Below are 24,580 nucleotides of genomic sequence, written 5' to 3' on the forward strand. Positions count from 1 at the left end.
GCCTTCGTCGTGAAGGCAATTAAATCATGTAGGTATATGCTCTTGCTTGCAAGTAATCACGTCTCCAGATGTTGAGTTTATTATTTGCAGAATAAGATTTTTTTGGTTCATCAAATGGTAGAATCCTATTCGATCATAGTTTTTAATCAGAAATAATAACCGCACACTGTTTTTCTCATCTATTACGTACTCTCTTGATTTTTAGTCATCTAATTGAATAAATCAAGCCACTTAGTACTACGATTTAATAATATTCTTCTTTACTTGTAAGTGAGAGGTCTTAGGTTCAATTCTCGTCAAAGTCGAATTTGAACCACATTATTGCTAGCGTAGTGTGAGACTAAGCCCAACCCCCTTTAGTGTAGATAATAATGTTTGTTTGAAAGAAAAAAAAATGAATAAATCAAAAGAAAACAACCAACGAAATTGAATATGTGTTGTTATCATTTCTATTTTTTAATCAATTAAATAAGATTGTCTAATATTCTGGTTCTGCAACTAGCTAGGGTTCGACACAAAATCCCTAGTTGATATGCTGGGAAGTGGAAGGAGCTAGTGATTATTGGAGCAATATTAGAAAATATAAGAAATATAAAAGAATTCCAATAATAATAATCATAAAGAAATTTCACAACATCAATTATATATGAGATTAATATAAACAACTAGAGATAAAGTTAGAAAAAATTGACAAACAATCTTTGGATTCTGGCGAACTTTATATATTTCGTAGTCTCAAGACACAACTCGGAATTTGACACACGAAGCATGAGAGAAACAAAGTGGGGAAACCCTATTTCTCAAGAGTAAAAATTAACTCTAATTTTCTACATTTTAATGATAATGGTTTCATGAGTTTATATAGAACCCACGTACTTCTTGTTAAGGAGATGTAACTTTTCATCTATAAGTATATATTACTTATCAAGAGAATACACCTAAACAACATAACCTTTCTAAGAAATTGATTAACACTATTTTTCATTCTGTTTGTACCATACTTGACCAATCCCGAAACTACTGAGCACGGTCAACGTTATACCGTTAAGGACCCAGAAGAGTTTCCTTCCAACCAGGAAGCCAATCACAGCGCGACACGTGTCGACATCAGAAGCCAATCATAGCGTGACACGTGTCAACATCAGAAGCCAATCACAACACGACACGTGTCAATGTCAGAATGAAACTAGAAAATTTCTTCTATAAATAGAGATCATTCTCTCACAATATTTCCGAATGTCATTTGTACTAAATCATTCACTTGTACTCACTAAATGAGAGCTTGAACCTATGTACTTGTGTAAACCCTTCACAATTAATAAGAACTCCTCTACTCCGTGAACGTAGCCAATCTGGGTGAACCACGTACATCTTGTGTTTGCTTCCCTATCTCTATCCATTTACATACTTATCCACACTAGTGACCAAAGCAATCTAGCGAATGTCACAAACTTAACACTTTCTGTTGTACCAAAGTTCTCACTGATTTTATGCATCAACACATTCAATTATTAAAATTATATATTACAATATTTCATATTATAATATAGAATTTCCAACAATGATAACAGGGAAATGAAGGGTTTTTACATTCCCCTTTGCGTGCAATCAGTCGATCAAAGCGATGGACGTGATATATATGTGTGTGTGTGTGTAAAAGTCAAGCTGATAAAATCATCCAATGCACTTCAGATATAATATCCTATTTATGTATATAATTATAATATATGCATGCATGCTTGAAAACACTTTTACTGATCAAGTCATGCATGCGCAAAGAACCTTCCCGTGCAGCCTTCCAATGTCTGCCAAACTGATGTAGTCATGCATGCGCATGAACCTTCCCATTCAGTCTTCCAATGTTTGCCAATAACTAGTGGGTTTTTCCAAAATCTGTATAAACAAAAAAATTCAAAGCCCAAAAACGTTATTAAATCATGAATAAAAGGTGATTTTATTTTAGAACTTGCGTCTACGTATCTCTCTTTATTCTCTACAGATGCACACACTATATTGACCAACATGTCTAGCGCCCATGTCTATAACAAAATCTCTAATGTAATTATTTTGTTTATCTATCTCTTTTATTACATGACTGGTCATGTTACGAAAATGATAAATGTGTTAAAACTGTAAATTTTATGTTAGGGAATTAAAGGACAGACCTTGCGCGTCTTTACGAAATTTTCTATACTGCTAATTGATTTTGTGGTGAAACCTCAACTGTTTTCCTAATGTCAAATAGGTGACAACTATTTATGTAATCTCTACACATATGAGCACGATGCTTTAGATAGCTAGGTTAGTTTGGTGGTTGAAACTTGAAAGGTGCCCAATAAGTTGGTTGGTTGGTTGGTTGGTTGGTTGGGCGTACGTCCAGAGCCGAAAGGAATTGGCCAAAAATTTTGGTGGGAGACGGAGACAGATCAAAGGGCCTAATTTTGCATGGATGTTTTGAGACCAATAACTCAAAGAAATTGTGTGTCAAAGAAGGACGGCACCCATTCTCATCCAGTTAAAACACTCAATTATCTGAAAGGGAAAAAAAAGGAGAAATCTGAAAAGGGCAAAAGGAGAAAAGAGTTCCACAAAAAATACAAAAGAAAAAAAAAATTCTCGTAGATCTTCTTTCTCTGATCGTCCCTTTCTCATATATTGCAATTTTTTCAGTTTAGGGGAAAACCGCCACGTGAAGGACGACGACTTTGCATGCATTTTATTAGGGGGATGCGAAACTGATATGGGTACCGAAAACACAAGTCTATGTGAGCATGCATGTAGTTGTAGACCATAAGTTTTGATTTTTAAAACGCACTGGACTTACTACTTTGTACTACAGTCTCGTGGTATTCCTTTTCACTTGTAAATGAGAGGTCTTAGATAAGTTTAGCTCACTCACTCACTCTTTTAAGATGGGCAATAATATCGTTTGTTCAGAGAAAAAAAAAAACGCAGTGGACCTTTTCTTGGACATTGGCCCAAGCCTTCTAGAAGAAGAAGGGGACACTCCAACCCAAACCCAACTCGGGCCTTTAAAAGGGTAAAAATAAAACCCAACGTCATTATCTTGTAATCCCACATCGACTGTGCTTGCGCCATGGTTACTTCCTTCATATAATTGACGTCTTCGGATGTTAATTGCCGAGCTCAGTAACGCGGGCTTGTGACCCAAATGCGGGGGCATTAAAGATGGTGCCGAAGGTAAGTGCATTAGGTCGATCTCATTCTTCACAAGGAGAAATGATGCCGAAAGTGCTGAGTACTTGAGGTATACGCATCACCCCCCAAGGCTCGTCACCATGACTAGTCTTCTCTCTAGGTGTCTTCCTGTGTATATAGAGGTGTCTTGTTGTGTATACAGTTTTTAAATTGCGAAACTTATCGAACAGAGAAAGAAGTATCACTTCATCAATATCTCCGTAGCATGTCTCCATGGTAAAATTTCAGGCGATCATACAAAATTACGTGGACATAAAATAGTATCTTCATTAACTACAAAAGGAAACCAGTTCCAGACTCCATAGACGTACAAAGACACACATATATACAAACTTAAAACGCCACCAATCTCAGGCTCATAGCTGATCATAACTTATAATTAACGAAGTTATTGAAGGCGAGAGAGACCTGCTGACGCATGCTGCATCAAGATTATTGGAATGGAGACGCATTTCAAAGTCTACATAGAAGAAGCTAGAAGGAAGATGATCAAGAAAACACTGCGGCATTGCCTGTAGCAGCTTCGGGATGGTAAAGAAGCATTTCCCTCCACATCATCTCCCTTATCGTCTCTTCTCCTAAATCCTCGTCTATGTCAAGATCAATAGGTACCTCGGCTGGAGGGTTATTATTGGGATCATACAATGGGGACATGTAGGGGTGTTGGAGTGCTTCAGCGACGCTAATCCTCTTTGATGGATCAAAAACAAGCATCTTTTGCAGTAGATCAATTGCCAGAGGATGAGCATCAGGGTAAAGGCGGGTAAAGGGGGTCCCCATAGAATATGGCAACGATTTTATGTATTTCTTCGCCTTCAGATTGTCTATAAATTGGAGATCCTCCTCCCTCTGGCTTCCAAGGATGTTAATTATGAGTTTGAGCTGGTTGAGGCATTCTGTACCAGGGAAGATAGGTTTCCGGCCAAGAAGCTCAGCAAAGATGCACCCAACAGACCACACATCAATCGACGTTCCATAGTTGTCACAGCAGAGCAGGAGCTCAGGGGCACGGTACCAACGAGTGACAACATACTCAGTCATAAACTGCCCCTTTCCTGTGCTGGTACGAGCTAGCCCAAAATCACATATTTTTAAGTCACAGTTGGCATTGACAAGAAGGTTCCCAGGCTTCAAATCACGATGGAGAATGTTTGCAGAATGAAGATACTTTAGGCCTCGAAGCAGCTGCAAGGACATTCTATTTTCTTTAGAATAAGTAAAAACAAAAGACAACTGTGAATATATCCTTTTCAAGAAGAAGTACAAAAAAAGGGTCTTTTCCGAAAAAAAGAAAAAGGATGAAAGGCATAAGGAAGCACAGTAAAAGCAAATCTAGCGGTTCAATCAATCCATCATACTCTTCTCTTAAAAGCCCTACGCCAAACCAAATCAATGATTGACATTCAAATTGATGATAGAAATGTTAGCACCACTTATCAGTCTAGCACGGTTATGTAAATTCCACAATGCAACAATTTAGTGCAGCAGTCTAGTCTCCGAATTTTCATAAAACCGAACGAGAATTGTTAAAGTATTGTGCAGTATCAGTGTCTATGAAGCATTCTAAAATGTAAACATGTCTCATTTAAAATGTATGATGTTTCATTTTCCAAGTAGCCAACAATGGACAAGATAGCAAAAGTAAATTCGACAATATAGGGACGAGAGTACGAGTTCATACCGGATTAAATCACCAAAATTACTAACAATTTCACTAACGAAACAAAGCGAAAGACAATCCGAAAACATTCAATTTATGTTACCTGAAAGAGGAAATACTGGCAGTGATCATTCGAAAGCGGTTGCGAAGACTTAATAATCTGGTGGAGATCCGTATCCATGAGCTCATACACCAAGTAAACATCTTTAAAGCTCTTCCTCTGAATCGGCATCATCACATCCTTCAAAGCAATCACATTCTCGTGCCGGAGGTGCTGCAGCAGCTTCAGCTCCCGCAGCGTCCGCAGTGCGTCGATTCGGTTCTCGAACGCATTGTTGATCTTCTTGATCGCCACCTTCTCGTTCGTCTCCCTGTTCACCGACGAGCAAACGATGCCGTACGCTCCCCGCCCGATCGGCTTGATCGGCACGTACTTGGTGTCGATCTCAAACAGCGTCTGCCACATCGAGTAGTAATGCTTCCCTTTCGACCCGATCCCGTTCGGAGGCTCCACTTGCGTCGCCATTGTTCCTTCACATTAATAAATTCGATTCATTTCTGCTTCTTTTTCTGCAAAAAGCCATCGAATTTTCGCAGCAAACAAACAAAGATTTTACCTTTTTAGTCCAGTCCCATCCAATCCGCTAACCCACGTCCGAATTAGTCCCAATTCTCATCCAATCCACCGCAAACCCCGACCATTTCGCACTTACCCGCAAATTAGCCCCAATTTCATCGGCACAAACCCTAGTTTCCAATTTCGCGCCAGAATTTACCGAATCAAGTCATCGGGAATTGGGAATTCGGTTTCCGATCTGGGTGTGTAGAAATAGGGGCGATTGAAGAGCTGTAGATTCGTTATCTCAACGCGATCAGAGCAGAGAGGGGAATAAGCACGTGACCATTATGCGGATTTTATTTACTTGGACTATTATTTTAATTTTATTATTTATTATTTTCTTGTTTTTGTCTAATGGATGATGGATCGCAGCTTCTCTCACCGGATTTTGCTCTTGTAACGCTAGCGAGAAGAGCAACGGATATTTTTATGGGCGGGACCCATGTTTTTGCAGGGCGGGCATTCAACGGCCTTGCTACGTCGTCGTTCAATTTGATCACAACGAAAATTTCACACAAGGAAATGTTTTGTCAAACTTCAGCTCAATCAGGAATCTTGTCAAAACACCTTAGAATTTGGAACTTCTTGTTCTACATGCAATTACTTAGCATATTTCTCATTTAACGGTCAAATACGCAACTAGAAAAAAGGAGTATCACATTTGATTGCTACATAATGAATGTATATGAAAATGCATGTACCGTAGTCAAATTACAAAACTGGCCTTACTCAAGAAATGTCATGTGCATCGTTGGTGCTTCATTGTTGGTGGAAAAATTAGTTGGTCTAAATGCAAATGGTGAATTTTAAGTATCTTTTAATTGAAGTGACACGTTACTTCATTTTTCTTCTCATATCGACAATGCAATTATGATAAAAGTTCGCACAACCATTCAAGATCTCCTAAACAAAAGTAAGCATTAGTAAATGTGGTATAGTCACATTGTTAGATTGACAACCTCTTTTTTATGCAATCGATTACAAATGTCACTCAATACAACCATAAATATTTCATATTTGATATGAGAAAAGAACCTGAGAAAAATTGAGAGACGAGGACAAGGAACGGGGAGAGGGTAAGTGGAAGAGGTAATTAAACAAAAATTATGAAAGCAAAACAAATTTTAATAATTTTAATTTTTCAAATTGTTTTATAGAAACTTCAACTAAAGGCACTCGGTACTGTTCATCTTAACGAAAAATCACATATTTACACTAAAAAGTTAATCTTGGTATTATTCACTTTACTCTTTATTTTGTCATTATCGTTAAAACTCAAAATTTTCAAACTCTTTTTATTAATTTTCTTTTGTTTTATCCCTTAATCTTATGCAGGTATGAAAAAATAAAAATGAAATGTTTATCGAAAGCCAATACAAAATAAAAATTCAGAGTCACGTGATTGACTCGTGACTTTTAAAACGTGGCGCAAAATCGATAGCCGCGGCGCCAAACGTTGGTTTCCGTTACGACTCGGCACCCGTAAAGGTCCAACCGCTTTCCACGCGGACACAGAGAGACGCAGAGGAGACTGAGCGAAGCGATCAAATTTCACGAGTCCGAAAGGGAAGAAGAAGCTTCGAGCTTTCACAGCGATGATCTCTCAGTTCTTCGTTCTCTCGCAGAGAGGCGACAACATCGTCTTCCGCGACTGTAAGTCTCACTCTCGCTCGCTCGCATTTCATCCGACTCTTCAAAGTTTTGAATTTCTAGGGTTTCAGGCTTCAAATTTTCAAAAATTTCAAAAATTGATGCAGATCGCGGCGAAGTGCCGAAGGGAAGCGCCGAGATTTTCTTCCGGAAAGTGAAATTCTGGAAGGACGACGGCGACGGCGACGCGCCACCTGTCTTTGTAGGTATTTTCAATTTTTTTTTCTTTATTTGGAATAATTTATATTAATGCATTTGTGAGATGTTAATCAATTTTGCATGATTACCTTTCTTTAATTAATTCGTTCTAGAATGCGGACGGTGTAAATTACTTTCATGTGAAAGATGCTGGGTTGTTATTTGTTGCAACGACGAGAGTGAATCTGTCGCCTTCTCTTGTTTTGGAACTTTTGAGAAGGATTTCTAGAGTCGTTAAAGATTACCTCGGGGTCCTTAGCGAAGAATCGCTGCGAAAAAACTTTGTGCTTGTGTACGAGTTGCTGGACCAAATCATTGTGAGTGTCTTCAAAGTCCTGCATTTTATGACTTTATGTGTATGTAATATGGCTTACCTGTTGTCAATTATGGCAGGATTTCGGTTATGTGCAAACTACTTCGACTGAGCTTTTGAAGTCATATGTGTTCAATGAGCCGGTTGTGGTTGATCCTGCGCAGTTTCTGCCTCTGGGTTCTGCTGGAATTTTTACGGTATTATTTATATGATAATTTTCTTTCTGGTGGCAGTATTTCATTTGTTCTGATTGATCTGTTTCTGATTGATCTGTATGGTTTGATTGACTTGCTAAACTTGCTTGTTGGTATCAGGCCAAAAGAATGCCAGTAACTACAATCGCAAAATCTGTTGTTGCAAATGAGCGTGGAGGTAGAAAGAGAGAGGAAATTTTTGTGGACGTAATTGAAAAAATGAGTGTTACATTCAGTTCCAGTGTAAGTACCTCTTGTGTTTCGGTCGCCATTTTTAATTTCTTGTTAGTCACAGCTCCCAGGTGGTAATCAATTTTGAGCTTTTTTTATTACTATTATGTTGTTCTTGCAGGGATATATACTTACTTCTGAGATTGATGGTACCATCCAATTGAAGAGTTATCTCACAGGCAATCCAGAAATTCGACTGGCTCTTAATGAGGAAGTGAGTATTGGAAGAGGTGGAGGGTCAGCCTATGGTAATCTTTCCACTATAGAAAATGCTTTTAAGATGTCGGTAGTCTTCATTAACTTTCTTTCTTTTATAGTTTGCTGGGTTTGAGTGAGATATGTGAGGTTAGGATATCGGTACTGTCAGCATTGTCCTCTTAATCTGATTATGCTGCCTTTTCCAACAGATTATGGTTTAGGAACAGGGGCTGTTATACTGGACGATTGTAATTTCCATGAATCTGTACATCTCGATAGTTTCGATGTTGACAGAACACTTTCATTGGTGAGTCTGATTGAGACATTGTACTTTATAATCGTGTGCAGTTCTTCTTGAGGATGGAGATAAAACTAATGTTCTGTTAGTGCTAAAGTTAATAGATTGCTCCACTGTTTAATAGGTACCAACAGATGGTGAGTTTCCAGTCATGAATTACCGCATCACTCAGGAGTTCAAGCCTCCCTTTCGTATTAATTCGTTAATTGAAGAAGCAGGACCGCTTAAGGTGAGAAAAAAGTAAAAAAATTCCTCCTATCTTAAAATAGTAACATCTGATTCCATCTAAATCAAGTTATGTTCTGTTAGGCTGAAGTGATTACTAAAGTGCGTGCTGATTTCCCCTCAAGCATTATTGCAGATAAAATCCTTGTGCAGATTCCGCTGCCACCATATACAACTAGGTAATTTGTTTATCTTGTAACTTTCTGCTGGTGAAAACATGGTGCATTTGCATACCTTAGAGCAAAATTAATGTTACTTCTGGTCAGCTGTCGTATATTTTTTTTTTCTGCTTGACTGAAGAGCATAGACTTGGTTGTTATTGGGTTAACTTTTGTTTGTAGGTATTTGACCTATACTATACTCAACTAGTAAACATTGATACTTTTTCAAGTAGGGTTCATTATTATACACAGGATAAACAACAGTTGAGCAATTGCAGTTAGGCAGACAATCCATTTCCTGAATTATTCCTTTTTTTCTTTTCTCCGCCTTAATATAATATATTGCGGGGAATTGGCTCTTGTATGTTACACACTAGTTATTACGTTTCAGTTCATACTTGTGACAGCTTTTAGAAAATTTGGATGAACTTCTTAGAAACTAGCCTCGATGTCGTGTATTTTTGTGTGTTATTTTACTCAGCAGGTAACCACAGACATGATGGGGGAAAAACTTACTTTCAATACCGGTTCCATGTCTGCATTACTAATCCTCTTCTTGTCTGCTCTGGGATACATTAGGGTTAGTTTTGAGTTGGAACCTGGAGCAGTTGGAAACACAACTGATTTTAAGGAAGCAAACAAAAGAATTGAATGGGGTTTAAAGAAGGCAAGGATTTCCTTTGCTCTCAATAAATATCTTTCTCATTCTTCTTCTTTGGAAGATTTATTAAGAGTTGCATATTACTTCTGCTATGAGCCTGCTTCAATGTCTGAAATTAGTAATAGGTGCCTTGCATTGTAGATTGTTGGTGGATCTGAACATACATTACATGCAAAGCTGACATTTTCACAAGAATCACATGGTAATACATTATTTTATACTTGGGAGTCTGTAATGCTATATAATCTTCGTTGTTGTTTATGTGTCAGAGAGAAACAAAGAAACCGATGTGTGAATGCTACTTTATTGTGTACTTGTACTAATGCAGGAAATATTACCAAAGAAGCTGGACCTGTTAGCATGACCTTCACAATACCCATGTTCAATTCTTCAAGGCTTCAGGTAAGATTTTCTCTTGACCTTGTAAGGACCTAATCGGATGAGGCCATTGCTGTGGACCTATGGTACAAACTCAGAGCTCTAAGTTAGATTAATTCTATGAGATTGTGTAGACATTACACTGCTGGGAGTCTACGTAAGCAGTTGTATCTTCATTTCATACTTAGGAAGGCCCTGACTCCCTTGCCTTCTGATCGAATCCAATTGTTGGGTTGATGCCTCTCACGGCAGCAGTCAGCTGGGAACATGTTTATTATACTTGCTACCTAAAGAAAAAACTAACTGGAATCGTACTAGTGAATGCTGTGTAAATTAAAATGAGTTTCCAAATTAGCTACCTAGTTGAGTTGGCTGACCTAAATTTGTGAATCAAACACACAACATGAACCAGATCTGTATTGTAAAACATGAGCTTTACTTATTTTTTCTTTTTCTGCCTTTCATACATCTATAATCATGTGTTCTAAGTTATTCTAAGACACCCGTTTCTTCATCTGTCTTGATGCAGGTAAAATACTTGCATATAACAAAGAAGTCGAAGAGCTACAACCCATATCGATGGGTGAGATATGTTACACACTCAAATTCCTACGTCGCCCGGTTGTAATGTCTCATCGCCCTAGTATGTTGTTCTGTTTTTCCTTCTCTATCACGGTGCTTTTGCTTACATGTACCATGTCAGATTTTATTTTGTTCTGTGTACTATCATGATTGACTCAATAAAGCACACTCTGAAATTTGGTAGAACTCGAACATCCTTGAACAACTAAAGTTCCCATCCATATCTGAATTAGTGCTTTTCAGGTTTTCCTTTTTAGACTATAACTCAGAAATCAGAAGGTCTAGAGAGTCTGGTCATCTCTTCTTTGGAGTTCTTTGGTGACAATCTTCCGTACTAACTGCCATATACAGGAGCACTCACACAAAAGTTTCCCGGGGTTGTGTGAGTGCTGCCGTATACAGAAGTCTGTATGGAGGAATTCGTCCTCTTCTTTGAGGGATGTTTTCTGCTTAGTTGATTTAAATTATAATGACATGATGGCAATATGGTGTGGACTTTGGTACATCAGCAAGTGATGCAGATAGTGAAATATGTTGAAAGCCCATCGATACGATGCATGAGTCATAATCAGGCTAGTCAGCTGACTGGTTGAGTTATTTGTGTTTGACAGCTGATTGTTGCTTCCAGTTTTGGTATAGAATGTTTCGATTGACTTGCGTCAAGAAACAAAAAATGCCAAAGTAAAATTCCTTTTGATAGTTGTGTGCCTTGAGATTTGTAGAATTTTTCAGATGGACGGGCCGAGGGCCCACTCCAACAACACCAATACTGTCCCCACTTTACCACATGCTCAATCCATCAGGTGTGGGGTTTTATATCAAAAGACCTCGGTGTTAGTTAGAGATGGGTATTTCTATTTAAACTGCTTTCTCTTTGGCCCTCTGGCCGATGTGGAACAATGGGTTCCAACAAGATTATTATTAGGGGATATATACTGCCAAGTTTTGATGGCTTGTGGGGGGAACTTGATTCCATTTCACCATCTCTGAAACTCTGAACAGAAGTGATGAAAAGAATGAAACTTGGAAGATGGGTCTTATGTTTAGTAATAGCCGATAGCGATGGCGAAATGCCGTCCAGATCGAGTGCTAATTCGAAATTCACCTAATCTGGATACATTTGCTTTCGGAATTTGATGCTTAGTGTCGTTGCTTTTTCTGTCTGGGGAAATCAATTAATCTTTAGCCTAAAGCAGGATTGTACTTTGGATTTAGTAACAGTATAAGCGCGTAATCTGGAATGAATTCTCATTCAACGCAGTGGAAGAAAGAGGAAACTTTATGAGCATGACGATATTCTTAGAGCATAAAGGTTGTCGAGTCTGAAATTGGATGGATTAGAACATGTTTTGTTCGTCCATCCCTTGAAGTAATAAACATTCATGCGACCTGGGAATCGAACATCTTATAATTTCTTAATTTGATGCGTAATTACTTATTAATTATTATGGCTTCAGAACATAACCATGTTAGTGGAAATAAAATACGAGTTTGTAACTCAGTTGATTTAAGAGGATTCACCTCGCATTCAAGGTCCTATAGTCCCGAGTTTATGATACTCTACGTATTGAGCATAAGAAAAGGGTAATACTAGGGAGATTAAATCATCCTCGAGATTTTGTGTCATTGGGACTATTGAGATTTCTCTGCCACAAATTATGGACTGCTTTTACAATTGACCATCTGTGAGGCGGATCTAGATTTTCTCTGCTCCCATTTTTCCTCTCCTTTAGTCCCCTCTTATTTGAACGCTTAAGATTAAGCCACGTCAACATCTTGTGTTAACTTTTTTATAAAGAGAAAGGCAAAGAGGAAAGTGAGGGTAGGGTGAGGATTTGGAGGGGAGAAATCCTACTACTGGTAAATAATGCAACAAGCTATGACATGTCTCTTTCAGATGTAAGTTTTCTCTTGCTCATAAGAAATCAAGAATTCTATAAAGAATTAACCGGCAAACACTTGCTCATTTGAAAACGATAAGGATTAATAATTAGAATGAGAATTTTATTTTGATTCGGTATATTATACACTAAGGATTTTGACCGTAAATTTTCATTATTGAATCTTTCACCAAAAATCTAACAGCTAAAAACTTCTGTGCTTTATATACTTCACGACGTACTAAAAAAATTCCTAATTAGGAATCCTCTTCAAGAAATGTAACTCCCCGTTAACATGGAAATGGATGAAAATGGAGGAGGTCTACTCACATACCTGCAAGATGAGTTCCAACTTATCATGATTCGACTCGGTGTGAAAAGGGTACCGTAATCATGCAGTCTTACCGAGGTTTCTCTACAAATTCGTGGCTCTGATCAGTTGTCGTTTTACTTTTACCTCAGTCGTATAATAAAATGGAGGTAAAAGGTACAAAGGTGAAACATTATCCTTTCCATCTTGGCATCTTCAAGGGTGGGCGTCTTTGTTTCCTTTAAAAGGAAAGATATGCCTTTGGTTTGGGATGAATATGGAATGGAGATGTGTGGCCAACCCATTGTCTTTGTCCCTTTTTCTTGTTCCCATTTCCTTTTGCGTAGTCCCATCAATCTAATGCTAATTAATCTAGTTTAATTAATCTCGAAGCATCAAATATTAATCTAAGCTTGGCTTAATTATTAGAATCCAAAGGAGGAATATTATGTGTAATAATTTCATGGACACTAGCACGTTTGTTGCCACCATTTCAAAGGAATATACTGATTTTGAGTAAAATAAAATTTCTTATTGGGTATATAACAGTGAAAATCATCATGTTATAATTTGAATGAATTTGTAACACTAGTATTGAATCCGTGTTTGGTATTGCAGTCAAAAGCAATGATCATAATAAATTTTATATCTTATACTAAATAAAGTATAGGTGAAAATTAAGAAAGAGTTATAGAGCATAATTGACATATATTGACTAGTAACTAGGCTGAAAGAAGCTTTGCATGTAGCACTGAAGAAGTATGACCTTAATTCCATGATTAGCGCTAGCAAATTTCTTAAGATGTTGTGTGGGACCTCAAATTACTTATCGAGAGATATAGAAAAATTAAGATATATTTCTGGCTACGCTTAAGATTTTGTCTATCACTAGGTGGTGAATTTTGCAAATAACAACTTTGCTAATGACTTTTTAATTAGATTTGAGACGCGGGGGTATATTGTACGCCCTAATACACGCCCCCTCTTGCTAGCTTTACTCCAAAGGAATCAATCGTACCATCCCTCATATCCAACCGTAGATATTGTTTCTCCACTCTACTACTTAACTAGCGACCTCCCCTGTCACTTACCTTGTCTTGGATCATCTCTCTCTCTCTCTCTCCCTCTATCTCTCTCTCTCTCTCTTCAGCCATCAGCAACTACTGCAAATAAACAAGATGTTAAAATCTCAAGAACAACTTCCAAATTGTTACTACCCAACTCAGCCAATATTAATCCGCCCAAACTCCCCAACCCCAAAGCATTGCCTCCACCTCTCAAATCTCGACGACCAAAATTTTCTCAGATTCTCCATCAAATATCTCTACCTTTTCAAAAAATCTGTCAGCTTAGAAACCCTAAAACATGCCCTCTCTAAAGTCCTCGTTGGCTACTACCCATTGGCTGGGAGGTTGAGGACGAGCGCTGACCATGATCAGAAGCTCGAGGTTGACTGCAATGGAGAAGGTGCTGTATTTGCCGAGGCTTTCATGGACATCACTGCTCAGGATTTTCTTGAACTTTCCAGCAAACCAAACAGGTCTTGGAGAAAACTCTTATACAGGGTGGAAGCCCTCAGTTTCTTGGATATCCCTCCTCTTGTTATTCAGGTTAGTCCGATTTTGTATTTTTTTTTCTTTTCTCCTTTCTTTTTCTTAATTAAACAAGTAAACTTTCCCGTGAAAATTGGAAGAAAAAAAAAAGAAGCTACACCATTGTTCTAATAAGAATAATTAATTTTGTTACTATATTGTCTTGGTGAGTAGATCTTCCTTTTGAACACATTACGTTTTAAGTTTACATTTTTTATATTTTTTAGTTTGATATATAATACATAATATCGCTTGAAATTAAAATTTTGAAAATACTTTTGATATTAAATATGGGAAGTTTGGTATTTTCTCAATTGGCTTTGGTGCTCCAATATCTTGTGGTATTGCCACTAACATACCAATATATGGACTTTCCTTTTCAATCATTTATCTGAGGAAATAGAGGAAACGAAGTTCCACTGCACAATCCTAGGCTCGGGACAAACAAGTCGCATTTCACCCAACAGAACAAAAAAATTGGGAAAATGAAATGTGGCCAATATGTACCCTTTGTCCACCAGAAACAGGGTTACTTTTGTCTTCTCACTTAAGGTGACGCCAACATTTTCAAATTTTCAAACTACATCTTTGGTAGAAATTCTAGTCCTAATTAAGTGAAAAGAAATTAATAGTTTAAGAATCTTGTGAGTATAATAAGTTTATTGTTCGATTCGCTTCCAAGTAAGAAAAGAAAACGATCAACCCTCCTTTATAAAAAATTAAAAATAAAAAATAAAAAGTGTGAGCAACCCTATTCATATCTCATCGTACTATCTAGTTCAAGACGATAGGGTTAGGTGATTTTCATTCCATGCTTCTTTTTGTTTTTTTTCGTGCTTTCATTACATCCATTGTCTTCTTTATGCTTTTTTTCTCCAGTTTTTGCACCCTCACTCCTTTTTCACTTTAAAACTTGTTTCTTACTTTTTTATAAAACTATTATAAAATTACTCTAAATTATCATGATTCATGACTAACCATCCTAATTTACGCCTAAAAAACTTGTTTATTACTTAAAAGAAAGATAATCATGAGGGTTGTGATAAACAAAATTGGATGGAATGGAATCCAACAACTTGGGGTAAATTGGTGATTGTTGGAAATTTAGTTCCTTAATTTACCAAACAAATAATTAAGGAGGTGCATTTTAAATAGTATGATAGTTCAGGAGGTAAACAGTTTTCTAATTTTTTTTTTGGGGCTTTTAGATCCAGGTCCAAAAACATAGAATGTTTTTAGGAGTGACTCTAGTTATCTAATTATATGTTTTTATTTCTTTTATACTCCTTTTATATTTTCTAAAAATATTAAAAATCAATTAAAATCTTTTAATATTATGCATTTTTCAACTCCAAAATATCTAATTAATATCTTATAAACAAAAAAAATTAATATACTAACATAAATCTATATGCAAAACATTCTACCCTAACTCAAGTAGCAAATATATGAATGTATATTATACCTATAAGTGAGATATGAAACCTAACTAAAAGGTAGAAAAAAACATAATATACCTACAAGCAAGACACATTAATCTGTGACAGGTTGACTATGAAAAAGAATATGTCATATAGGTAGATAAATACAATTAACTTGTGATATAGGTTGATTATAAAAATTAAAAAAAAATCTATAAATGGGTTAAAGCAGGAGGAAGAACTAGAAATAACAAATAAATAAATAAAAAGAAATAATCAAAGAGATAATTAGGAAGAAATTTGATTTTTACAATAAGTTTTTTCTTTTAAGAGATAATTATTGATAATTAAATAATTAAATTTAAAGAATTGAACTTGTTTTAATAAACTGGACTATTCCTACTATTAGCTCAAAAAATTGGAGTTATATCAAGCTTTCTTTTTTTTTTTTTTCATATACCCAAAATTGTCTGTATTTTTCATATAAAATGAAATTCCACTTTTACAGGTTACAAATCTCCGTTGTGGTGGAATGATCATGTGTACAGCAATCAATCACTGTTTAAGCGACGGCATCGGCACATCTCAGTTCTTACACGCGTGGGCCCACATAACAGGCAAGCCAGATCTCGATCCACCAATCCAACCGATCCACTCTCGCCACGTGTTAAAATCCCGGAGTCCCCCAAAGGCAACCTTCCCTCATCCTCAATTTACCCTAACAAGCAACAACGGCCACGTGGATATCATGAGGCTGCTCCAATCGCAGCCGCTCATCCCCACATCCTTAACCTTCACCCACTCGGATATCCTGCACCTCAAGAGACAATGCACACCATCGCTAAAATGCAGCACCTTCGAAACCCTAGCATCTCACACGTGGCGCTCCTGGATTAAATCATTGAATCTGCCACCCTCTCTCAACATCAAGCTCCTCTTCTCAGTGAACATACGAAAAACGTTAAACCCTCAAATCCCACAGGGCTACTACGGCAACGGGTTCGTGCTAGCATGCGCCGAAACCACCGTGAAGGATCTAGTCGGTGCTAACTTGCGCCACGGTGTTAAGTTGGTTCAACAATCTAAACAAGATCTTAATGATGAGTATGTAAGGTCGATGATTGACTTATTGGAGGAGAAAACATTGAAGATGGATCTGGGCGCGAGTTTGGTTATATCACAGTGGGCGAAGTTAGGGTTAGAGGAGTTGGATTTTGGAGAAGGGAAGCCATTGCATATGGGGCCTCTCACGAGTGATGTTTACTGCTTGTTTTTACCAGTTGTTGGAGATTTCGACGCTGTGAGAGTTCTTGTGTCCGTGCCCGAAAGCTTGGTTGAGAAATTTGAATATTACATGACAGAATTTTTTACTGCTGAAGAAATAAATGGAGATCATCGTGCTAATGGATTCCATGCAGAAGATCCAATGGAATATTAATTAGATATTTGATTAAGGGAGCAGCTCACTACTGTAACATGAGTATTGATAATTAACTGTAAACGGCCGACTGACAAGTTTTTAATTTGTTTGAAAAGTTAAACCGACTGAGAAATATGTTTTTGAATGGAATTAATATCAAAGAAAATAAAATGTAGTCAGGTGTGTTTTGGTTTTGTGCGACCATATAAATGTTATTAGAACTATATATGATATATCATATGCAGTACATGCATTATTGAGATGATCGAACTTGCATGTAATGAATTGTATATCTTATTTTTCTTCTCATATGATAAGATTTGGAGGTTTTTCTCCGTATAGTGACACATCTCAAACACAATTAAGCTTATATTTGGTTTACTTTAAGTATCTTAAATCCCACATTAATCAACAATAAGATATTAATAGGTAGTGGAAAAGTGAACATCATTTAGTTGTCAATATTGTTTTACTTTAATTTCCACATAAATGTTGGGAAAGTCATAAGTAGATTCCACTTAAGTTTTCATTACGATCATATCAAAACATTCGAGAGGCAAAGATGTTGGAAATTAATCATACTCATATACCATCTCTTTCAATATAAAGTTTTTCAATTTTTTGATAAAAATAAAATGGGACAATGGGACTCGTGTCACTCCTCCAATAGCTCGAGCATTCTATTTCTCATCAATTCATAGGAGAATAACGTTTGAGCATTATGTTACAATCATATATCTCCTTTGTTTTTTGGTCTATGGATCCTCTAGTATTTAGCATGCGTGTTCTAAAGATAACTTAATATAAAGAAGCATATAGTTACATTAAGATGAAGTGACATGTATAAATGCCTATACAAGAGATTCTTATTTTTTTTTTTTTAAAAGGATTAGTTGTGGAGCCCAAACCATATCGAACTTCAAAGATCTAAACCATTTTATTTTTTAAGTTGCACCTCATAGATAATTTTTTGCAAAATATTATCCATATCGGAAATGCTTGAGACATCTAACTGAGTTCAAAAAAATTGACAAACACTATGTTTTAAGAAACATCAAAATTTTATCGTGACAATTAAATGAGTTTCACAACTAATCGTCATTTAAAAAAAATAGAGATTCCTTCACTTAAAGAGCTTATATATATATATATATATATATATATATATATATATATAGTTAGGTAGGAATATATATCGGCTTATATATAATGAGCATCCAAGCCGTCCAAATCATGATTTGCCCTCAATTGAGTCACCTTTATTTCAAACTAAAGCAATTAAAATGTTTGTTTTAGGCACCTCACAGTTGAGAGATCAAATTATATAAGCATTCTGACTTTCTCATGTAAAAAATATGAAAATGCTGACAGAAAAATGTGAAAATCTGAAAAACTATCCTGCATCGGAAGTTTATATATAAACAGTGTGCGTGGCTCCGTAAATAAGATAAGCTAAAGAGTTGTAAACCAAATAAGAATTTAACATTTAACACTTCCCTAGCTCGTACTATAAATAGCAACATAATATCAAACAAATAGAGCCTTCCATTCCACTTTAATTTATTCATAAAGTGAATGATGGTGGTGTGATCGATCTCAATTCATCTCATCTACCCCATCTGTTAGATCGGTGCATGTTACCTTTTTGGAGGAATCTGAACTGAAGTGTGCACTTCACCTATTTCGTACAAGTTATATGATTTAAAACAATTGATCAAATGTGTCAATTTCCACGTTTACAATCGCACTCTTGGAAGATATAATATAAAATCCACCACCATTCAACACATTTATATATGATTTTAAATTTAAATGATTTTCCGTATATATGATTTTTAGAAAATACTTAAAAGATTGATGGTTCAAATCTTGAAATACATTACAAATTGAACCCAACAAAAAATACAAAAACTTATATAAAAAATGATGTCACAAATTCATATATATATATATTTATATATAATATTGAATAGACAAATGCTTCACTAGTAGCAACATGTAGTGGGTATTTTATTCCATCAAATATGAATACGACACATAGTAAACATGTAAGTAATGATTATTGAAGGCCACTACGGCACTACTAGGTTAGCAAAGTAATCTTCATAGACCCACATGAAAACAAATCTAGGATCCCAACGTGACCCTTTTAAAGCATGCACTTAGATATATATATATTGTCTCCACGCAAAAAAAATATGTATATATATATTGTCCATTTAAGTTCAAGTTCTATAATTGGAATTTAGTTGCTTTCTTTTGTTATTTTAATGATAGAATTATAGGCTTAGCCATGACCGGATGACCCAATGATAGGAGACGAATTTCAAACTCATATTTCATATGGCACGTTCCAGATTCGATTCCTGACGCTGGTGAATCATACAATGGTAGTCAAGGGAGGCTAAAATGCCTCTGTAAGTTTTCCTGACCCTCATAATGATGGACCTTCGTGACGAAATCACCAACTGATCATTCCCTTTAAAAAAAAAATTATATGTATATTATAGGCTTAATGGATATTGATAGCAAAATTCTAAAACCATCATCATGCACACTTATATATAATTTTATTTTATTTTGTATTTTCATAAATTCAAAACACATAACAATAGTGCCAATAGGAGAAATTAGATAAAAGAAATTAGGAACTTCCGTATTCTAAGGAATTTAGGAAAAACAGATAATAAATTAAGGGGCATTTTGATATAGATGCTTTAAATTTGAATTTTTTTAATCAAACATCTATAACTTTTAAACTTTTGATCAAACATTCTTCTACTGATTTTTAATTAAAAATTATGATTTTTATTGTATTTAATTAACCAAGTAGTTCAGAAAATAATATCACAAATATTCTAAAATCACCACAAACTTCCTATCTTATCTTATCATAATTCGTTCAAAATGAATTTTTCTTATTCAAATAATTTGTTGTTTTAAATTCTAAAAACACATAAACATCCTATTAACATACAATTATGAAATATAACATGCACATATATTAAATATAACGTACCAAACAGGTATATTAAATATAACGTACCAATCATTTGGTACGTTATTGGTACGTTATATAAATTTAATCTAGGTACGTATTAGTATTTTGGTACGTTATAAATATTGCTTTCGGTACGTTGTGCAATTCTTTATTTAGTACGTACCAAGTTATTAGTACGTTGTGTTATCCTTATTTTGGTACTTACAAAACTTATGGTACGTTATGTGTAAGTTGTGTAACCCAAAAAAAAAGATAACTTTTCACATTAAAACATTGCACTAAAAAATATTTTGTCAACTCTTAATAATTAATTATTGGAATAAGGACTCATTTTAAATATAAATATAAATGTGAAAACTCTTATAGCGCGTTTACTAACCCGTAATCGGAATGAGAATAAGGAATCCGATTCCAATTTCGGATTATACATGTGTTTACTAAAATTGGGAGGAATCAAAAGTGTGTGAGGCCCACACAAAAAAATGGAATTCAATTCCTTAAATTGGAGGATTTGGATTCCTAACATATACAAGGTATTTGGATTCCGGATTGCCCAAGCAATCGGAATGATAATTTTTTCCCTTTATGCCCTCACTTACTTTCATTATTTCCAAGATTATCCTTTTAACCCTAGACTTATTTTTCTTTTCACCCAAGTCATTTTCTATCTTCACCCAGCTCATTTCTTTTCACCCAACCCATGTCCTTCTAGCTCATTAAGCATAATTCTATGCTCATTCACATTATGCACAAACTCCATACATTGCCGAAGAGAAAAAATTACAACTTGAGCGAGAAAATTTAGTTATTAAAGTCAATACTTAAATTTATAAAAAAAAAATAAACAAAATCATTTTAGTATGTCTATGAAATAAAAAAGCAATTTAATTTTTTCTTACTATTATATACGATATCAAATTTTATTAAAAAAAGTATATAAAATATTTGATTTGAGACAAGGGCATTTTAGTAATCATACTGGTTTATATTCCGATTCTGCTAAATTAGTAAACAGCTTTATGGAATTGTATTCTGATTCCGAACAGTTTTAGTAAACAAATTCAACAGGAATCTGATTCTGATTCCACCTCATTTCAATTCCTCTCAATTTGATTACGGATTAGTAAACGCGATATTAGTTCACGTTTCTACTATAAGTAGTTGTTGAAAAATTCAAATTTATTTTCAGTTGCATGAAATTAGGCAGTCTAGTGTACATCTCAATTTAAATTATAAACGAACTCTTGTTTTTTTATAATCTATATAAAATGTTGAGTTGGAAATTGGAAAAACTATATTTCATCCAATTAATCTTGAACCCCAGTAGATATAATTGAATCCTTAAATTGACGAAGGGATGAGATTCCATAAAAATAGCAATAAATTAATGAATATTATGGAGTACATTTTGTTTACATAGAAATGGATTTAAAAGAATTTATAAAATACTTAAATTAAAAATATACCTGGAATATAAAGTTTAATTAAAAATAAAAGCACTTTAATCAAAAGTTCAAAAGTAACAGATGTTTAATTTAAAAAAAAAAAATCTAAAATGAGGCATCTAATTCTAATTAACTGTAAATTTTAATCACAAAAAGTAGATAAGAGAACTTAAAAAAAAACACTACATGAGCATTATAAAGGTTTAAACGGAATTTGTAAACGAATTTTGCAAATTCATCTCATATGCCTTTTCTAATAATCATGTTGTGCATTTTTAATCCCTTTTATCTGACATTTTGTAATCTATTTATTCATCAATATGCTTAATTCCCTAAGAATTTAGAAGTTTCGCACTCAACCATACCCTAAAGAAATATATACATTTCCCGACTGCCGTCACTTCAATTCTTCTAGACTTGCACTCCCAAGGATGATAAAATTTGAAGCCATTTTTCCCTTTAATTATTAGGTGCACTTTGCACTTACTTTGCACTTCGTTTGTTATATAATTAAAGGATTATCATCCAATTATGTATAAAGCTCGAATCTAATCAATGCAATGAAAAAAATTAACATTTGATAACTGTCAACCTGTTTGGTATGAACCAAAATTTCAAAGTCTTAATCTACAACTTTTCATAAATAATTGGAGGTAAGTGGTAGTTATGAGTGTGCAATGGTTGTGAGGTGACATATATATGTACATGTGTGTGTGTGTATAGATGTAATTTTTTTATTTTTATATATAACTAACAACAACATGAAATTTCATGACAATGACAAGTAAGGGATCAACCATATTTGAGCGAGTTCATTGATAAAAAGTTGAAATGCATTTATGAGTCTTTTCGATTTTAAAAAAAGTAAATTATTGTGACAAAACTATCAACTAATACCCTTTAAAAAAAAACTACTTTTATCACTACACATGTATCTACTTATTAAAAGTCTATCGAAAATTTCTACAAGTTACGTGCTAAAAGATTTCCAATAATCGTGTTATTCACCATTATTAACTTGAATTTTTTAACATCACACGTCATCGTAATTGTCACACTAAAATTTGTCAGTTGACTCATTTTCATTTTCATTTGACATGCGTTTTAATCTAGAGGCCCAAAGACCCAGAAAAGTTGGAGGCCCAACATTAAGCCCAATCTAGATTGCCTGTTTATCTACTCTGGTCTCTCGAAGTTTTATGATTTTATTTTTATTTTTTTCCCTGTTCGACTGCGATGTTTCAAATCGTGGTTTTCGGGTTAGTGTTGGCTTTTTCAAATTTTCAATTTTTTTTTAATTTGCATTGTTTCTGAATGCTGCTTTTCCAGTAAAGGTGCAATGTGTACTGTGATCAAGGAAGAAAATATCGGTAATATCGGAAATATCGGTAGTCCGAAAACACGGAAATATCGATGGAAATATCGGTAAAATATCGATATCGATAAAAATTACATGGAAACCACGGAAATTGTAAGAAAAACTTGGAAATTTTTATTGAAACTTTGTAGGATGTTTATTTAGTCAATTATCTATTAGTTTATCACAAAAAATTGGAAAGAAATGCATTGCATGATGGATTTAACATTATCAAGTTGATTATATAGCGAGCTGACAAACATTGTGAGTGTAGAAAATATGTAGTAATTAATGAAAGAAATCTAAACACATCATAATCATTTATATATAATGAATTAGTACAATATTTTACACTTTATACATTGCATGGTAAGATACATAAGTGACTTAGTACCACATAGAGTTCCTATGAGGTTCAAAATTTTCACTATCTTCATCATCTCTATGTGTATAGTGAGTGTATTGTGAAGAGTAGTTATCCAATTTAATGAATAATAATCCAATTTCATAATAATCCAATTTAATGAATAATAATCCAATTTCATAAAAAAATAATCCTAATATAAAACATGGTGATGAATAATAATCCAATTTGATGATAATCCAATTTAATGAATAATAATCCAATTTGATAATAAAAAAAGGCGATAATAAGCCAATTGGCAAAAATGATTAAAAAAATCTAAATTGTCTAACTGACCGACACTCTTATAGACTCATTATATCACTTTTATAGACTCATCTTACCCTTATAAATTCATTATTTTTCTTGAAATTGATTATAATCATTAGAAAAACAATTTTTTGCATTTCCATATGCCTAACCAATAAATACAACTTCTACTATTTCCCTGAAATTATATATTTTCACTTTTTCCCTGAAATTGAGTCCTTTATCCTAATCTAATCTAGACCCCCAGATTAATTTATATTTTCACTCTTTTTCTGAAATTATATAAATTGTGCAATTGAGTCCTTTATCCTAATCTAATCTGGACCCTTCATCTTGATTCTCACTCTCTGTCACGCTGCCACGTGGCAGCCCACTAACCCTCACCCTATCTCTCTCTCTTTTCCCGAGTCCCTCTCGGACCCCTCGCTCTCTCAGAGTTCTCAACTCTATCTCTCTCTCGAACTCTCCCTCCCTCTCCTCCTAAACTCTCACCCTCCTGAACTCTCCCTCTCTCTCCTCCGTCTCTGGGAAGCACGGCGACGCGCAGAGGAAGCTCGGCTTCCCCGATCGCACCCACACCCAGGCACACCCAAATCCGTCCACCCCGATGCCAGCGCAGCATCTCCACCACCCTCCCTCCCTCTCCCTCCCTCTCCTCCGTCTCTGGGAAGCACGGCGACGCGCAGAGGAAGCTCGGCTTCCCCGATCGCACCCACACCCAGGCACACCCAAGTTTTCAGGTGAGATCCGACTAAACCCTATGTTGATTACCTCTTGCATGCGTGAAATCTGAAGTTTATATGTGAAATTGATGTTAAAAATCGTGTTTTTGCAAGGTTTTTGGGACGAAATCGGCTCGGGAATAGGCACACCATCTCCGGCGTTCTTCTCGGA

At 35.3% G+C, this 24,580-nt stretch overlaps 3 protein-coding genes across 7 annotated transcripts; 2 read left to right on the forward strand and 1 right to left on the reverse strand.

Annotated features, from left to right (window-relative positions):
- Nucleotides 1-3,466: 3,466 nt before the first annotated feature.
- Nucleotides 3,467-6,011, reverse strand: LOC103450443 (mitogen-activated protein kinase homolog NTF3-like). Its single transcript, XM_008389790.4, has 3 exons — nucleotides 5,497-6,011; nucleotides 4,983-5,410; nucleotides 3,467-4,404 (listed from the first exon to the last, which is right to left on the reverse strand). Exons 2-3 carry the CDS (start codon nucleotides 5,403-5,405, stop codon nucleotides 3,709-3,711), a joined length of 1,119 nt encoding a protein of 372 aa, XP_008388012.1. The 5' UTR covers nucleotides 5,406-5,410; nucleotides 5,497-6,011; the 3' UTR covers nucleotides 3,467-3,708.
- A 932-nt stretch (nucleotides 6,012-6,943) lies between these two features.
- Nucleotides 6,944-10,773, forward strand: LOC103450441 (AP-4 complex subunit mu-like). Of its 5 annotated transcripts, none has more exons than XM_008389787.4 (13): nucleotides 6,944-7,151; nucleotides 7,256-7,350; nucleotides 7,460-7,663; nucleotides 7,740-7,856; nucleotides 7,974-8,096; nucleotides 8,206-8,332; nucleotides 8,492-8,589; nucleotides 8,705-8,809; nucleotides 8,890-8,984; nucleotides 9,546-9,633; nucleotides 9,769-9,829; nucleotides 9,956-10,029; nucleotides 10,535-10,773. In XM_008389787.4, the coding sequence occupies exons 1-13, from the start codon at nucleotides 7,094-7,096 to the stop codon at nucleotides 10,631-10,633; spliced, it is 1,344 nt and encodes a 447-aa protein (XP_008388009.1). In that variant the 5' UTR covers nucleotides 6,944-7,093; the 3' UTR covers nucleotides 10,634-10,773. The 5 variants fall into 5 exon arrangements, 4 of the variants coding, with proteins under 4 accessions (XP_008388009.1, XP_008388010.1, XP_008388011.1 ...); XR_011575914.1 differs by having other exon boundaries at nucleotides 6,958-7,151; nucleotides 9,753-9,829; XM_008389788.4 differs by lacking the exon at nucleotides 9,769-9,829.
- Nucleotides 10,774-13,851: 3,078 nt separating this feature from the next.
- On the forward strand, nucleotides 13,852-17,389 carry LOC103423458 (alcohol acyltransferase 9-like). Its single transcript, XM_070813395.1, has 2 exons — nucleotides 13,852-14,387; nucleotides 16,299-17,389. The coding sequence occupies exons 1-2, from the start codon at nucleotides 13,956-13,958 to the stop codon at nucleotides 17,226-17,228; spliced, it is 1,362 nt and encodes a 453-aa protein (XP_070669496.1). The 5' UTR covers nucleotides 13,852-13,955; the 3' UTR covers nucleotides 17,229-17,389.
- Nucleotides 17,390-24,580: the final 7,191 nt, after the last annotated feature.

This window comes from Malus domestica, chromosome 15, assembly GCF_042453785.1.
Source record: "Malus domestica chromosome 15, GDT2T_hap1".
Lineage (NCBI taxonomy): Eukaryota > Viridiplantae > Streptophyta > Magnoliopsida > Rosales > Rosaceae > Malus > Malus domestica.